At 38.1% G+C, this 18,074-nt stretch overlaps 1 protein-coding gene across 3 annotated transcripts in view; it reads left to right on the plus strand.

Moving 5' to 3' along the window:
• Positions 1-826: 826 nt before the first annotated feature.
• LOC111013193 (ARM repeat superfamily protein) overlaps positions 827-18,074 on the plus strand; it is a 46,610-nt gene continuing 29,362 nt past the window's right edge. The window contains exons 1-9 of one of the 3 annotated variants that reach the window (XM_088127707.1): positions 827-1,371; positions 1,454-1,526; positions 1,690-1,751; positions 9,103-9,244; positions 14,874-15,086; positions 15,166-15,232; positions 15,365-15,764; positions 17,296-17,443; positions 17,555-17,715. In XM_088127707.1, coding sequence (XP_087983833.1) covers positions 1,106-1,371; positions 1,454-1,526; positions 1,690-1,751; positions 9,103-9,244; positions 14,874-15,086; positions 15,166-15,232; positions 15,365-15,764; positions 17,296-17,443; positions 17,555-17,715 — 1,532 coding nt within the window. In that variant the 5' untranslated portion in view covers positions 827-1,105. The remainder of the gene's footprint in view (positions 1,372-1,453; positions 1,527-1,689; positions 1,752-9,102; positions 9,245-14,873; positions 15,087-15,165; positions 15,233-15,364; positions 15,765-17,295; positions 17,444-17,554; positions 17,716-18,074) is intronic. The other 2 variants (XM_088127706.1, XM_022287592.2) reach the window with 2 other exon arrangements.

Raw genomic sequence — 18,074 nt, forward strand, 5'->3', positions numbered from 1 at the left:
TCATTAAACTTCAAAATAATTAATAGCACGGTGACACATTTATACAAATTTGAACGCACACAATGAAGCTATAGACAATCAAGTACGTGAAATAATTATGCATTGTCATGATAAAGGTAATAATGCCAGATGAATTATTACTTCAGGACATAAAGGGAGAGGTCATGAACATCTATATCATAAAATTATATTTTGATGAAATGAAAGATATACATGGTAGAATTGTGTCTATAGAATGCGACCATAATTAAAATGTAATTTTTTGTCTCATATACCATGAGAATGATAAGAACAATATATATTTTACCTCCGATCGCAACTATAATTATACGACTTTTTGTTTTAATCAATAGACTTATAATAAAAATAAACGGTAGTAATCACATTTGGTTTTTAATAATTTATTTAAAATAAAGCGATAGGCACATATTTATTCATCTATACATACAAGTGATTTAAAAAAAAAATATTGAATTCATGTAGGTGGGTAAATATTGAGTTCTTAAATAAATTTAAAATTTTCTTTTAAGTTTAATAATCATGGAGCGAGAGATCGCATCAACTTTCAAGAAGACAACCTACTCAAATAAATTCCCACGGTTATTAATAATAACGAAAAATCAATCATTAGGATTAATATAAATATGTATATAAAAGTTGAAAAATTAAAATATATTAGTAAAAAATTGAGGGATTAAAATAAGATGTAATAGTGAAATAAAATAATTAAAAGTTTAACAAAGTAAGATTAAAACACCCAATTACTGACAATTATCAACAAAAAGACAAATTTGAACCAAGATTTAGAGAAGGGGCATTTTAAGCAAAACTTATCAAACTTCATTTTGGCCCAAAACCCTCGAGAACGCGGCCATTTCTCGGCATCAGAGGAGGAGAAAATCAATCAACAAGCTGCAGCGGCATTGAGTTTATACAGCAGCGGGGCCCCTTCGATGGCTGGCATTTGCAGGGCGATTCGAGTTACAGTGTAAAAAGTTCATCGGAGAGCGGATTTTTGACGAGGGGAACTTCTTCTTCTTCATATGGGACATTTTCTTGCAAGGTTTATTGAGTAATAGGTCAAAGTTTCCAGGCTTATCTGAAAATGGGAATGTCGAGCTCAGATATGGCAGCGATGTACACGTTGCTGATGAATTCAATGAGTGGGGATGAGGGTGTTCGTAAACAGGCGGAGTCGGCGCTATCTGAGACTGATAGTAGGTCTGGGTTTTGCTCTTGTCTCTTGGAGCTGATCACTTCTCCGGATTTAGCTTCTCGGGCCGATATCCGTCTCATGGCATCCGTTTATTTGAAGAACAGTATTAATCGTTATTGGAGGTCTAGTAGTAGACGCTCAATCCCGGATAACAGGTCGTCCCATCAAGTATTTTCTTTTATCTCGACTGGTTTTGCATCCTTCCATTCTCATGTTATTTTAGTTTCTGAGTTTCAGCGGGATTAGCAATGAGGAGAAGGCTCATATCAGGAAAAAGCTATTGTCCCACTTGAGAGAACCAGATTATAAGGTATGGGTTATTCTTCCCCCTCCTGTTTGTCTCTCTCTTAAAAGGGAAGAAAAGAAAAGAAAAATGTATATATATATATATATATATATATATATATATAACATTTCCATGCACTCTAAGTATTTTATTGTTCTATGGGTTCTCTATGTTTGTGCCTCAACAGATAGCAGCAATCTTGGCGGTCATCATTTCTAAAATCGCTCGCATTGATTATCCCAGGGAATGGTATTATTAACCTCTATAATGTTACTGATAAGTGGCTAAATGACCCTCTAACTCCTTTTTTATTATAATTCAAATTTATATTTTTTATCGGCAGTTTATTTGGTTCATGTAGTTGCTTTCTCATAGCTAAAGTTTTTGATGATAACGACTAAATGATGGTATGAAAAATATGCTGCTGTAGTGTTTGCCAATGATCGAACAAGAAAAATTGTAGCTTTGTTGTGAGAGTGATCAATTCGATTCTTTGTGTTGTATTTGTTGCCTAGGAAAGGAAGAAAAATTCCAAAAAATAGAAAAAGGGGAAAGGAAGACAAGGTTATTAGAAGGAAAGTCTTATAGTCGATGATTATTCTTTCTTGAAATGTGATAGCCCTGGTTCTTTGGCTAATAATTGTTGTTAAAGACTCCTTGCTATTCTCATGGAGTTACTTTGGTGGGTTTCTATTGAGCTCAACTCCCTTTGGAAAAGTATCATTATTAGCACGTACGCAAGGCGTGTGCAGTTTATTGTTCTCAGTCCAGCTCTAGAAATTCTTACTTCGGTATTCCCTAACTTGTGGTCTGGGTCTGTGACATCAGATAGCCAGCAATCGAAGAATGAGCCAAAGACCCTTCTTCTAACTAGTTGATAGAGTCTTCTTCAAAGAGTTTTTTTTTTCGATTTATTCATTCAACATTCTAACATTAGAGCCAAAGATGATTCTAGCATGCTCGTTTTTAGTAAAAGGTGAAAGAGTAGTTTGGTCTGTGCTTACCATGTGGCTATACATTCTAGTATGCTTTTCTGGTTGGATCATTGGGGAAGGGTGGCACACTCTTGCACATAGATTTTATTAATTTTTAATTTATTATTTTTCTTAAATGATTAGATACAAGCCCAGATAGAGTGATTGAAGAATAAAAAAGCAAAATAAGAAAGGAACAAGCTCAACGAGGAGCAATACAATTAGGCTGAATAAGAATGAACATTAAGAAAACCAAAAACCATCCATCTGAGGATAGACCAAAAAAACCACCCCTTCCAAGCAAAGAACTCACTGCACCCTCTCCCCAAATACCCTGCCATACCACCCCAGAGCTGCCAAAACTTACCTTGCAAACCGTCCTTTCCCGGACTCATCTAACAAGTCGAACCTTTTTCCGGAGATTTTTGCTTGGAGTAAATGGATTATTGTGCAATGCCATTCTTTTCATGATGATTGGCACTCCATCCTTCGGGCATTACAGGAATCCATAAGTGAGTTTTGCTCCCTCAGCCCCATTCATGCTCACAAAGCCCTCCTTGGATGCAAGGATAAACAGCAGGCATCATCCCTCGCATCTACTGCTGATTGGCATCGGACCCTACAAACTCCGTTTCCTACTATGGAGCACAAATAATATCAACCAAAATCGCCTTGTCCCCTCCTATGGAGGTTGGATCACTATCAAAGATCTCCCTCTGCATTTTTGGAATGGCACAATCATCCCATACATTGGGAATAAATGTGGAGGCTTTATAGAAGTATCTTAGACATCTTCTAGCCTTAGAAACCTCATGGAACTAAAGATCAAGGTAAAAAAGAACGACACTGGCTTCATCCCCACAACGATAGAGCTCCCACCACCCATTACACAGGAAGATGTCCTCACAATCACGATAGACCCCTTTTTGAATGAATTCTCTTTGTTTAGTATATATAAAAAAAAAAGATCGGAACTTGATCGGTACTCAGGGCAAAAATTCCTCATCTCTGTGGTACCACACTAGGAGTTTGACCGGAAAACCACCTACCAGTTGTTGGAAATCTGCCGAAACCAACAGGGACCCACCCTCCGAGAGATGCCACGACAAACAAGACAGCTTTTCCGATGTACCTGCTACTCCCACTGCCCCACTGACAATGGATGTTGACCCCCCAAAAACATCCTTGACCTCGTTAAAAGGAAAAGAAAAGGTTTTTGATGCCCATGTACCTTTTGTATTGGCCCTCGAGGTGATGGTACCAAAACCTTTAATGACTCATGAAGGAGGTAAACATATGACTGACAGTGGCAAACACCAACCCATCTCTCTCCTTCAAAAAAGGTAACCTAGTCCCATCCACCACAATCCTTTTCTTGACGACCTAGATGAAGTTGACTACTTCTCTAGCCCACTCCTCGATGACAGCCCCATTTTGGTCATCTGCAACAGCCCAGCCACGCCTATCATCCCCACAATCCTATTTGGTGACTTCCCCACAGAAACATCCCCTGCCACAACTGCACTATCCACCTTACCATCCAACATGCAACGAAACAAAATTACACCCTCCCTCCCCCACACTCCCCAAGAACACATTTCAGTGAACGCCCCACAACCACTGTCAGAAAGCCCAAACAGCACAGTCTATGTTGATAGGGAGATGGCCAAAGACTTCTTATCCCCTACCTTCCTACAGCGATACATAGCTAACTATCTTCAAGAATCTGGTCTTTGCATTATGGCCATTCCACAGATGGAAACAAAGGATAAAAAACCTACAAAGCCACAAAAGACAAAGGTAGGTACACGGGAGCTAAAAAACCTATCTTCCTCTATCAACTATAAAAAAAGGAAGCTTATCCGGGGGGTCCATCTCGTGTTAAATGAAGTTCCTAACTTGGAATGTGAGGGGCTTGGGCTCATGGAAGAAGAGAGCCCTTATCAAACAAACTATCTCCCACATCAATCCAAACGTGGTGATTCTACAAGAAACCAAGTTGTCCAAGATGGACCTTCCCATCATCAAATCTCTTTGGAGTTCACATGGGATCAATTGGGTTGCTCAAAATGCCATTGGTTCGGCTGGAGGGATTCTTATCCTTTGGAATGATCCGAATTTTACATCTACAGAGGTTATATAAGGTGAATTCTATCTCTATAAATTATTGTCTAGCTGATGGATACACCTTTTGGCTTACAGGCATCTACGGCCCCTCCACACCAGAGAACCGCCATTTATTTTGGCTTGAGCTATAAAATCTCTCCTACCTCTATGATAGCAATTGGATCTTGGCTGGAGATTTCAATGTTACTAGATGGTCGTGGAAGAAATCAAGTGGTAGACCTCTCACCAAAAGCATGCGGGCTTTTAATTCGTTCATTGAAGAATCTGGACTCACGGACATCCCATTAAGCAACAGTAATTTCACTTGGTCTCGAAGGAACTCTCTCTCTCTCGTTGACCGTTGCTTGCTCGCCAAGGATTGTATTGACAAGCTAGGGATGCCCACTTCTAAAAGATTGGCTAGAACCTCATCAGACCACTTTCCTATCTTATTGGATTTTGGTCAAAATAATTGGGGACCGTCCCCTTTCAGATTCGAAAACATGTGGCTGTCCCACAAGTCTTTCAGTCCTTTCCTTGACTCATGGTGGAAAAGCAACCCCATTATTGGATGGTCGGGGCATGGGCTGATGATGAAGCTCAAATCCCTTAAATATGCACTAAAGCTATGGAACGAAGACCAATCTGGTTGCATTCACTCACAGAAGGACAAGCTCTTACAGGCCCTAAACTCCTTGGATAACATGGAAGGTATTTCGCCTCTTCCCCACGAAAAGCTTTTAGAAAGGACTGAAATCAGAGAAGAGCTTCTATCTCTTGCAACCAAAGAAACCTATTGGAGACCGAGATGCAAACAGAATTGGTTACAAGAGGGTGATGAGAACACAGTTTTTTCATCGGTTTTTAACCAATAAAAGGAGAAGAAGCACCATTACCTAAATACTTTCTAGGGAGGGTAACAATCTCACCCATATATTTGACATTGAGAAGGAATTTCTTGACTTCTACAAATAGGAAAGCTGGTCTGCAATACTGCCCCATCAACCTCCCTTGGGATCCCATCTCTGAAAACAGTGCTGCTATGTTGGAGTGACCATTCACTGAAGAAGTTCAAAGAGTAGTATCTTGTCTTGGCAGTGACAAAGCACCGGGACCCGATGGTTTCACTGGAGAATTTTTCAGAAAAGCATGGAACATCATCAAAACAAACATTATGGCAATGTTCCACGATTTTTTCAAAAAATGAATCATCAATGCTAACCCTAAACGAGACCTATATTTGCCTCATCCCCAAACGGAGAGATGCCAAAACAGTACACGATTACAGACCCATAAGCCTTATTCCATGTGCTTACAAAATTCTTGCTCGGGTTCTCTCTGAACGACTTAAGAAAGTCCTTCCCCACACCATCACTGATCGCCAATCTGCTTTCATAGAAGGACGACAAATCCTTGATTCCTCTCTCATGGCAAACAAAATTATTGACGAGTGGCTTGTTAGAAAAGATGAAGGGATCGTTTTTCAACTAGACCTCGAAAAGGCATTGGACATGGTTGACTGGGATTTCTTGGATATGGTTATGCACTACAAAGGTTTTGGGGTGACGTGGAGGAAATGGATACGAGCTTGTATCTCCTCTACAAGTTTCTCCATCATCATCAACGGAAAGCCTAGGGGAAAATTCACTGCAACGAGAGGTTTGAGACAAGGGGACCCATTGTCCCCCTTCCTCTTCATCATGGTTACAGATGTCCTAAGCCGGTTGCTTCTTCATGGAGAGCTCAAAGGCCACTCAACAGGTTACACTTCTAGTTGTGGCTTGGTTCATATTAACCACCTTCTTTTTGCAGATGACACGCTCCTTTTTTCTTAAATGGACCCCAACACCATAAAAAATCTTCACAAAGTCATTAAGTTCTTCAAGATAGCATCGGATCTCAACAATCTAGCGTGTATGGCATCTCTACCTGTCCACAAATTACAAAAGAGATCGCCAATTATTGAGGCTGTGCATATGGGAGCTGGCCAAGTACCTATTTGGGTCTTCCTCTGAACGGTAACCCTAGAAGGGAGGCTTTTTGGAAGCCGATTATAGAAAGGATCCAAAACCAGCTTAGCAATTGGAGAAATCTATCCATTTCAAAAGGGGGGAGACTCACCATCCTCCAATCGGTCCTCACTAATCTGCCCATATACTACCTTTCCATCTTCAAATTATCCAGCAAAACAGATGAACTTATTGGCAAGGTATTCAGAGATTTTCTATAGGAAGGACCGAATACAAATGGGAAGCCTCATCTCATCAATTGGTCTCACTCCTAGCTCCCAATTTGTGAAGGTGGCCTTGGTGTTAGGAACCTCAAACAAAGGAACCGAGCTCTACTTTTCAAATGGATTTGGATATACATCACAGAACCAAACCAATTATGGAGAAAGCTCATCTCGGCTAAATATATAGGGTCTTTCTCGTACATATGGCCAAACATACGATCTAATGTTTACAAAGGCCCTTGGACTGGAATTTATCAACAAACCAGCTTTATGAAGAGGTTTGCTTTGTGCAGAGTTGGAGAAAACGGTCCAATTAGTTTCTGGAAGTTCAGATGGCTCAAGCATGGAACCCTGGACAGCCTTTTCCCACAATTATACGCCATTTCGACCAACAAAGAGGCAGGCATCACAGACTTATGGTCGAAAACATCTTCTTCACGGGATTATAATTTTCGCCGACCCCTGAAAGAGGAAGAGTTATCGGATTGACTGCATCTCTCCCACATCCTAAATGAAAACACTCCCACCTCCCAATCTGACAGATGGACTTGGCCTCTTGATGCAACCGGCTCCTTCTCCACCAAATTGACATTCGGCGCCCTCACTACCAATGCTTCCCAACCGGCCTCCACCCTCTTCCCTCGCATATGGCAAGGAAAATGCCCTAGAAAGGTTAAGTTTTTTTTGTTGGGAACTTAGTCATGGGGCGATAAATACCCATGACAGGCACCCATACATAGCTCTCTCTCCAAATTGCTGTCTTTTTTGTTTTGGGCACAAAAGAGTCAAGGCCATCTCTTTATCCAGTGTTAATTTGCATCTTGTTTTTGGAACCATCTCCTCACTTCTTTTGGATGGAAGACAGGCCTTCACAGCAAGCCATTTACCTTTCTTGAACAACTCTTGATGGGACACCCTTTCAAGAAGGAAAGAGATACTTTATGGTTCAGTTTGTTCGAGCTTTTCTGTGAAAATTATGGTTGGAGAGGAACAATAGGGTCTTTAATGACAAAGCTCTTCCTTTTGATATCTTTTTTGATAGAATTATATTACTAGCTCTTGGTTGGTGTAAATGTTTCTACCCCCTTTAATAGCTATTCTCTAAATGCCCTTATTACAAGTTGGCAAGCTTTCTTGTAATTGCCTATATGACTTTTTTTATATTTCATACCATCAATGAAATATTGTTTCTCATCAAAAAGGAAAACCAAAAACCACCAACAAAACTCTTGCACATAGATTCTCGAGGCTATTCAAAATTTTATAATAGTAGGACGTGGAATTTTGACAATAGTGGACGTGCAAGAGCTTTCCAAAGAGTTTTTCTTTCTTGACTAGTGCTCCTCGAAAAACTCTTTGGAAAGCTGCTATTCATAAGAAGTGCTAGGTTCTCTTATAGGTTATTTTTTCTCACTATTGGCAATGGCATTAATACAAATGATAAAGTCCAAAGGAGAATCCTCGTCTAGTTCGAATTGCTGTCTTTTGTCTTTGTAAGGCTCACAAAGAGGATCCTGAATGACAATATATTGTCATTGCAAGTTCTAAGTGGCTCGTAGAAGGAAGTTTTTTGAGCAATTTCATAACCAAATGCATGTGCCCAAAGAATAGTCTAGGTTCTTTATGGTTTCTCTATTCCTGGCCTACAAATGCAGCTTAAAGTCTAACGGATCAATGACATTACTATTATTTTTTGAGAATTTGGTTGGAAAGATAAACTCTCCCTGCCTTTCCATCTCTACAGCTTTTCTTCTCCAGGAACAATTGGAGAGCTTTTATATAACTCCGTCAGATTGGGGTCTCACTGCCCCCTCTTTTTTGTAATTTCATATCATCAATGAAATTATTTCTTATAGAAAAAAGATTATTACTTGAGAATGATCAATAAGTTAAAGTGCTTTGTTTTCCTTCTCCCTATATAAAAAAAATTCATATCGAATTGATTGTCATTAGCTGGAGGATTTTTTTTTTGATAACTTCCTTGGGAGGGTTTTTAGGAGCATATCTTATCTTCCTTGTTTTCTTCCAATGAAAGGATACTTAAAGTCTTAAAGATGATTTCATACTCATAGAAAGAATCAATTGGTTCATATTTTTGTGTGTCGTTTTATATTATTTTACTACTAATAATGTAGTTCTATTGGAATCAAGTGTTTCTTATTCGAATAAGATAAAAAATCCTATTGTTTTTTTTGTTGTCCTAGCTGTCTCCCAACTAACTGCTGTTTAAACATATGGGGTAAGATAGTCTTACATGCTAACTTTCTTATTATTATGATTAACACAGGCCAGACCTCTTCCCTGTGTTGATACAACAACTTCAGTCTGCAGATGTTCTTTTAAGCCACAGACTTCTTATGGTTTTATTTCGAGTTTTGAAAGAATTGTCCAGCAAACGTCTTACTTCAGACCAAAGAAACTTTGCAGAGGTATAAATAGTCTTACTTCATGCTTTGCACTTAGATCCTATTAGTTAATGACCATGTGAGGAGTCTATTAGTGCAAATTTTTATGCTGAGGATGCTGCTTTGTCTTTTATTTAGTATTTTTTTGTTCATAGAACAAATTCTATAGAGTTTCATGAAATGGCATAGGTGTTGTATTCTTTGCCGTCTTCATGTTGACCCTATTTTTAAGGTTCTTGCTGTGGCTTTGCTTTTTAATTAGACACATTTGCTCACTTACGCTGCCCGTCCCCCCCCCCCCCCCCCCCCCCCCCCCCCCCCCCCCCCCCCCCGCCCCTTACCGTAGTCCCGGGCCAAAGTCCGCCTTTTTACAAACTTATTAAAGGGAGAGAGCGCCCGCCCTATCGAAAATGACGAGCAGCTCGACTGTTTGTTGTATCATTTATCATTTATTAAAAAGGAAGAATACACAAAAGGGCAAGGAGAAGGCATCTCCTAGGGATTTTTTAATAGGATCCCAATCTATGTTGACAATGCTAACGAGAAACAAAGAAGAGTTTTGTGAAGTATGATCCAAGATTACAAAATCCCTCTTTTACTTTTTATTATTATTTTTTATTTTTTACAAAACAAATATTTCATTATTTGGTAACTTGGCAGCAAAAGACTGCGTCCTCCTAGCGAAATGGGACTGGAGGTTTATGACGGAAAGAGAAGCTCTTTGGAGATTGGTAATCGCTCGCAAATATCAGCTTAATGATTCTGTATGGTGGCCGTCTGTTAAAGGAGCGGTCAGATTTGAGGGGCCTTGGGTTAGTACCATTCCTTGTTGTAATAAAGTCATACATGGTACAGAAGCAAGGTGGATAAGGGGGATAAAACATTGTCTTTGAAGAATATGGCTCCTAAATGAACCTCCCTCCAGAGCCTACCAGAGACTATATAGAGTGGTTAATTCAAAAGACTTTGTAATAGCACAATGCTGGTCAGATGCTCGAAGAGGTTGGGATCTGTCTTTTAGAAGTAACTTCACAGATCCGGAAGTGGAAGATTTGGCCGGGTTGAAAAACTTGCTCACTGGAATCTCCCTCTCAAACAATGGTGATAGGAAAATCTGGTCCATCAAAAGTATTGGCATGTTTTCTATAAAATCCCTTACGGCCAACCTCATACAGCATAATACAAGTGGTGTTAAGTTCAAAGGGAAATCAATATGGCAGCTAGAAATTCCCAAAAAAGTGGAAGTGTTTTTATGGATGTTTGTGCATGGCTGGCTGAAGACTTGTAGTAGACTTCAAAAGCAGATGCCTACAATGTGCCTTTCCCCCAGCTGGTGCATTTTGTTTGTTGTGTGTGGGAGTGAAGAAGACCAGTGGCACTTATTTTTTAATTGTCCGGCAGCTTGTTGGGTTGATCTTTTCAGAAGTTTTAACATTAGCTGGTGCTTTCCCAACAAAGCCTTTGAGGCTTTCCTTCAGCTTCTCCAAGGAACAAACTTCAAAGGCCAAGCAAAAATTCTTTGGTCTAGTGGGCTAGCTGGACTGGTTTGGAGATTATGGTTAAAGAGGAACAGTAGGATTTTCCGAGGAGAAGATTCATAATGAGTGGTCCTTTTGGAACGCGTCAGAATTTTTGTGTCCATTTGGGCTTTTAGTACAAAGGATTTTTGTAATTATGGTGTCTCTCAAAGTTTTGCCAATTGGGAGTCCTTTCTGTAACCCCTTGGCTTGTGGGGATATATCATCTCCCCTTTTGTAATCTCTCTTTTTGGTAACGAAGTCTAAGTTTCTTATAAAAAGAAAAACAAATATTTCATTATAAAAAAGGAGAATGGAGAATAGCTCTCTACTCATCTCTCTGGAAATCCTATTGTTCTTTTCCATCCAAATTATCTGGAGAATAGCTCTTGTAGCAACTCTTCTAAATAGTTCTTGCCTTTTGTTTTAACCACCAATCCAACAAAACCTCGGGGAGCTCAACGATTGTCTCTTCATGCATACAGCTTTCCATACCATGAATGACACTTGTATAATTTTATACTAGCTTGCTTTAGTCAACATGCTAAAAGTGTTTGCCATCTTTGGAGTTCGGGGGTTAGGGGTTGGAGTTCCTAAATATTTCGCCTTCCACATTGTTGGAGTTTGGGGCCTCATGTTAATCTTGGTCCAACTTTTGCAGATTGAAGGAAGTGTTTTTGGTTGCATTGGCTCATTATCTTGTCAGTATTTTTGGCAATTTGTTCTTCGATGTTTTATTTTTAGCCTCTTGTAATATTTTTCTGGAGATTTGTTCTTTATTTGGGAATTTTGTTTTCTTTTCACTTATTTTGTATCTTTGAACATTTTTTCTATATTTTCATCTATCAATAAAAAGTTTGCTTCTGGTTAAAAAAATGCCATCAATTTTCTTAAGGAAACAAGAACCCTCACTTATGCTTAGCTAGAACAAAGAACTAGCATAGAGGAACAACTTTTGGATCTCGTTGCACCAGAAAGTGTATATTGGAGACAAAGGTGTAAGATGAAATGTGTCATGGATGGAGATGAAAACGCTCATTTTTTTCATCATTTATTACCAAACAAATTAAAAGAACTTTATACTTGAGATTCTCCGTAGAGATTGTCTAGTTTATTTTTCCATGCAAAGATTAAGGCAGAAATTTTGGTATTTATAAGCACCTCTTCAGTGTCTTCACAAAGGATGACTCTCCTTGCTTGGTGCCCCATTTCTTTTGATCGAGGCATCGCTAGAAGGATGCTTGCCTAAATTCGAAATTCTCCCAATCATAAACTCTCTTTACCAACAAAGTGCTTGGCCCTGATGGATTCACCGTGCAATTCTTTAAAAGCTCTTGGAACATTTTCAAGAATGACATAATGATAATGTTCTAGGATTTATTTTAGGACAGGATCCATTGCTTCTACCTCTCTCGATGCTGCCAGCCCAGGAAAATAGATGCATCCACGAAACTTGTCGTGTTTCGATTGTAGATGTTAGTGTCATGTTTGGCCTTGTAAGAAACGAGCATTGAACTTGCGGATGATACCATTATTCTAGGATGTTGAATCATCCATTGAGGAGTAAGTTTTTTTGTTTCATTCCGGCATCATTAACTCTTCCCTTAACGAGACCTTAATTTGCTTGATTTCCAAGAGAGGCCAAGACAATTGTGATTTTAGACCAATCAGTTTGATTCCATGTTCCTATAATGTTATTGATCGGGTCCTCTCTAGTTGGCTCAAACAGGTTCTTCCTCACACTCTATGAATACTAGTCTACATTTGTGGTTGATAGGCAAATCCTTGATGCTTCCTTGATAGAAAATAAACTTATTCTTCCTCACACTCTATGAATACTAGTCTACATTTGTGGTTGATAGGCAAATCCTTGATGCTTCCTTGATAGAAAATAAACTTATTCTTCCTCACACTCTATGAATACTAGTCTACATTTGTGGTTGATAGGCAAATCCTTGATGCTTCCTTGATAGAAAATAAACTTATTGATGAATGGAACAACAAAAAGAAATAGAGAATTATCAATAAACTTGATCTTAAGAAGCCTTTGATAAATGTTGATTGGAATTTTATTGACGCCTCCTTGAAGTGAAGGGTTTCACTTAAGATGGAGAAAATAGATTATGGGTGTATTAACTTGAATATAAACTTGTAAATAGATTATGGGTGTATTAACTTGAAAATTGAATATAAACTTCGCAGTTGGAAGCATGCCTTGGTAGGCTCACACTTAACAAAAAGACCTTGTCTAATTTGCCTACTTACTTGGTGTCCCTTTGTCACATGCCTTCTAGAGTCATCGAAAAGACTGAGAAGCTCACGAGTGATTTCCTAGGAGGGTCCCATACGGAAGGGAGGGTCACATTTGTTTCCGGTAGAAGAAGGTTCAAAAGCCTATTTATCCTCACAAAAAGTGTGCTCTCCTGCTTCTTTACAAGTTGTTAAGGCCTTTCTTCATGTTCATATTGTTGATCAAGGTCAACATTTATTTTAATAAAACGTGGATGGGTCATAGCTTATAGTTTAAGACTTTTACATCAAATTCGAAAATTGGGATGAATTTATTCACCCTAAACCTCCTACTTTCCAAGTGGTGGAGGTTGGATTGTAATGCAAAATATGTTGTTCAATATCTAGAACAAGTAGACTTTTGAGCAAAATGGCAAAGCTTGCAGTGGCTTGGAAGGTGTTAGTGATAAATAAACCATCACTCAACCCAAAAGCTTAAACTTATGGATTGGGTAAATTAATTCATTTATATGGATTCTCAACATTCTCCCTCGCCTGTGGGCTTGAATAATTGACGGGGCCCAACAAGTGGAAATCAATATAAATGGGGAGAAAACAACAATGGAGGGGTTCGAACACAGGACCTCCCGCTCTGATACGATGTTAGGGATGAATAAACCACCACTCAACCCAAAAGCTTAAGCTGATGAGTTGGGTAAATTTAATTCATTTATATGGATTCTCAACAGAAGGTGTTGCCCAAGGATCTTTGAGAAAGTTTTACTTATATGTTTTTGTGATCTCACTTTTCAATTCTTTTTGTAATTATTATATTGCTGTTATTTGTGTCAATTTCTCCCCAAATCTGTGTGATGTGCAACATCTCTTTATTCATTGTGGGTTTACTTCTAAGGTTGGGTTTTTTTTTAACAAAGAAACAAACTTTTCAATGATAATATGAAAAGGAAGCAAGGATATAAACTCGCAATTAAAAACGTTCTCTTCTAAGGTTTGGTATTTATTTTGTGAGATTTTTGGATTACAATTGTGCAAGCCACAGTGTTTCAAGGATTGGTTGGTGGAAATCCTCTCTGGATGGTGGTTAAAGGATGAAACTGAAGTGCTATGGTGGAACGTCTTCAAAGCAATTTTGTGGTTGACTTGGAATAAAGGAATGCTAGAATTTTTATAGTTAAGTTAAACCCTTTTGATTACTTTTGTGATCTTGTACAGCCTCAACTTAGAGTGGTCAAGACAATATCTTTTTGTAATTACTCAATCTATACTATTAATTTAGATTGGAGAGCTTTTTTGTAATCCTTCTTCGGAGTAGGGACACCTTGTCCCGAGGTTCATTAGGCTGTTTCTCACCTTTTTTTGGGCTCTTTGAATGAAATTATCCCTTGTTTCTTATTAAAAAGAAAGAAAAAACTCCTTGGATTCTTTTGAGTATATCTTCCTCTCTTTTGTTCTAAGTGTGGTGCATGAGTATCATATCCAAAATCAAGAAGTAATAATTTGGTTCTTGAAGCTCACGGACCATGACCTAGATGTATCACTATAGTCGTGGGCATCAAATGTTTGACTTTGATTTGTGCTTATAACTCTTATTATAATTTCACCTTTTATTTTTGTTATATATATACACACACACAGACATATGTATTTTTTTTTCACTTCTATTACTAGTTTTTGCTTATTGTTCTTATATAAAAGTGCTTTAACTCTTATTGTTTTTTGTAACTATGCTTCTTCTTATATAAAAGTGCTTTGGTGTTTCTTATAAGAAAAAAAAAAGTTTTTACTTATTCTTATTCTATCCTATGTATGCTTTATTGAATGTGAGTCATTTTTTTTTATATTTTTCTCATTAAGTGCAATTTTATCTCACTCATGGAATTTGGCAGATATCATTGCATTTATTTGATTATGGCTGGCACCTCTGGCAGAGTGATGTGCAGAAAATATTACATGGGTTTTCTACACTTTCAGGAAGCTATAACCCAAATGAGCTGAATCATGAGGAACTTTATTTAATTTGTGAGAGATGGTTGTTTTGTTTGAAGATAATACGCCAACTAATAGTTTCAGGATTTCCAAGTGATGCAAAATCAGTGCAGGTAAGTTTTATTCCCCTTCTCCTTTTCATTCAGTGTGCTTGTGCTTAAGTTATTATAATGTGATATTTGATATATTCAGGAAGTCAAGCCAATCAAAGAGGTTTCTCCTGCACTTCTGAATGTGCTCCAGTCATTTCTTCCTTTCTGTGAGTATTCTTCTTCTTTTTGTAATTTCTCTAGTTTAATGTTCTGCTTAAATCTTTTGAGGTCTTTCAGATTCTATTTGTGGTAAATGCATTGGGACATATGTTGAATTATTATTGTAACTTCATGTGCAGATTCTTCATTTCAAGAGAGAAATTCCAAATTTTGGGACTTCATAAAGAGAGCTTGCATTAAATTGATGAAGGTTCTGATTGCACTACAAGGGAGGCATCCTTATTCATTCAGTGACAAGTCCGTTCTTCCACCTGTCATCAATTTCTGCTTAAATAAAATAACAGATCCTGAACCTTATGTTTTGTCCTTCGAGCAATTCTTGATTCAATGTATGGTAATGGTAAAGAATATTCTTGAATGCAAAGAATACAAGCCTAGCCTTACAGGTCGAGTGGTGGATGAAAATGGGATGACAGTAGACCAGATGAAGAAAAACATATCCAATGCTGTAGGTGGTGTGTTAAATTCTCTTCTGCCTGGAGAGCGTGTAGTACACTTATGTAGTGTATTAGTCAGGAGGTAAATATACAAAATCAATCTCAAATGTTACAAGCTTTAAGCTTGTAATATTGTGAATTTACTTATTATTTTTGTCGGCTATAATTTAAATTATTACACGTGAGTGTATTCCATTGACTTCTTATATGCAATCTTTGGGTTGTTTATGGTCGTCGTATTGATAAAGTTCAACAACTCGACCCTTTCTGTTTTAAAAAAGTTCGATTGCTTTTTTAATCTATTCTTATGAAAGATAGATCATTCATTATTTTCTTTGAATGCAGAGAAGTTCTTAAACGAAGGATTGTCATTTGGAGTAAAGAGCTCTTTAGTGATTGTGATTAGAGGGATGGTAAAAATCTTTTTTTTTCACCGATGGAGTTTGGATTATATGGAGGAGTCTTCTTCTCTTGTAGCCCCTAGAAATGATTAACACTGGCCCTTAAGCTGGTGATTAGAGAAGTGGTGAGAACCCAGCAAAGATATGGAACATAAAACCTTTCCATTGGGTGACCTCAGGAAGAAGAGGTAGGGGTTGTGATTCTTTGTTTTATCTTTTTAGTAACTAAGGAGGATTAGAAGTTCGTATCTTGTTAAAAAAAAAGTAATTGAAGAGGATCTCAAGGATGATTAGTTACTTCTAGAAGTTTTTGGAAACACTCTCCTATTTCTTTCCGGACAAATAACTACAAAACTGAAAAGGAGTCGGTGTACTAAAGAGTCGAACCCCTCCCTTGAAAGTGTGTCCAAAATACCCTTCTTCAGCATCTCAGAATACTCAATTTTTGCATGTGCAAGAACACACCAGTCCAGGCAGGCCTAAGAAATGAGAGGAGACTTTCTGCAAAATGTTGAAAGTTTTAATCTTTCCCAAGATGACCAACCAAGAAAAAAATTGAATTTTCTTGGGGTTCTCCCAGTCCAAGAGGGGGACAAGAAAGAACTAGATGAGGATGGGGCCAAGGAGGAAACCAAACCTAGAAGAAAGAACTTACAAGAAAGCATTTTCACGGCTTAAGGGACCACAAGTGTTGGTATCTATTCTAGATTTCATCAAGTAAAGGAGAAGCCAACTTCTGATTGGTTTTAGTTAGCTTGAGGAAGGTGGATTTAGTGGTAAAAGAACCTGAAGCATCCGATGACTGGGTGGCTTTATTTGCTCCATTACCCAAGTGAACTGTGTCAATTTTCTTGATCAGACCCAGCAAACTTGTCATCTCTCTACCCATAAAGTCCCTTCTGAAACATGTGGCAAGAATCTTGTGGTGTATTCACTCTTATCTTGAAAACTAAGTCTTTCTTAACAATAATGGAACCTTGTGGTGTATTCTCTTGGGTATGAATGTGATGAATGTGATGAATTATTGGACTAATGTTTTATTATTTGTCTTGGTTCTTCCTTTCCATATTTTAACTTTGCCACAGCGCTGGCAGTGATTTTATAAGCAACTATTTTCTATTTTTTATTTCTAATGCTATTCTCTAATATGGTATTATGTTCTTATGGACTTCTAAAGTGATTACTTAAGTCTTGTGGCTTCCACTTTGACAGGTATTTTGTTTTAACATCAAGTGACTTGGAGGAGTGGTACCAAAACCCAGAGTCTTTCCATCATGAGCAGGATATGGTTTTGTGGACAGAGAAACTACGACCATGCGCTGAAGCTTTATATATTGTATTGTTTGAAAATCACAGTCAAGTATGCAAGATTTATTCTTGATTTTGCCATATAATTATATACTATCAATGTTTATAGTCTTCATTTGTTTCTAATGAAGATGTGTGAATTTGATCTCGATGTTGCATATAGCTCCTTGGCCCTGTGGTGGTTTCCATCCTACAGGAGGCAATGAATGGTTGCTCAAGTTTAGTGACTGAAATCTCTCCAGGATTGCTTCTCAAAGATGCTGCTTATGGTGCTGCTGCATATGTTTATTACGAGCTCTCTAATTACCTGAGCTTCAAAGATTGGTATGGGCTTTTTATGTATTGTATAATATAACACCTCTATACTTGCGCATGCGCTGATTTTTTTGTAGTTTTTGCTCTATGCTTGACAAAATCAAAACATTGTAAGAAAGAAAGGTCCGGAGTTTAGTTACATCACTTATTTTTTGAGTTTTCCTCCAAACATTTGACTTTGATAGATGCCGAATGGCATGGTAAAAGAACCAAATTGACATCATAACGAGTATTAAAAGGGTAGAGGAAAAAGGGCAGGTTCTTGCCCCCAAGGGCAGCTGAGTTGGCGAGGACTTGGACTTGGGTATCTTGGTCATATCGGCTTAGAGGTCTCAAATTCTCGAACCTTCTGGTAAGTTTAATACCAT

Source organism: Momordica charantia, assembly GCF_013281855.1.
Source record: "Momordica charantia cultivar OHB3-1 chromosome 8 unlocalized genomic scaffold, Mcharantia_2.0 BLBB01000008.1, whole genome shotgun sequence".
Taxonomy (NCBI): Eukaryota; Viridiplantae; Streptophyta; class Magnoliopsida; order Cucurbitales; family Cucurbitaceae; genus Momordica; species Momordica charantia.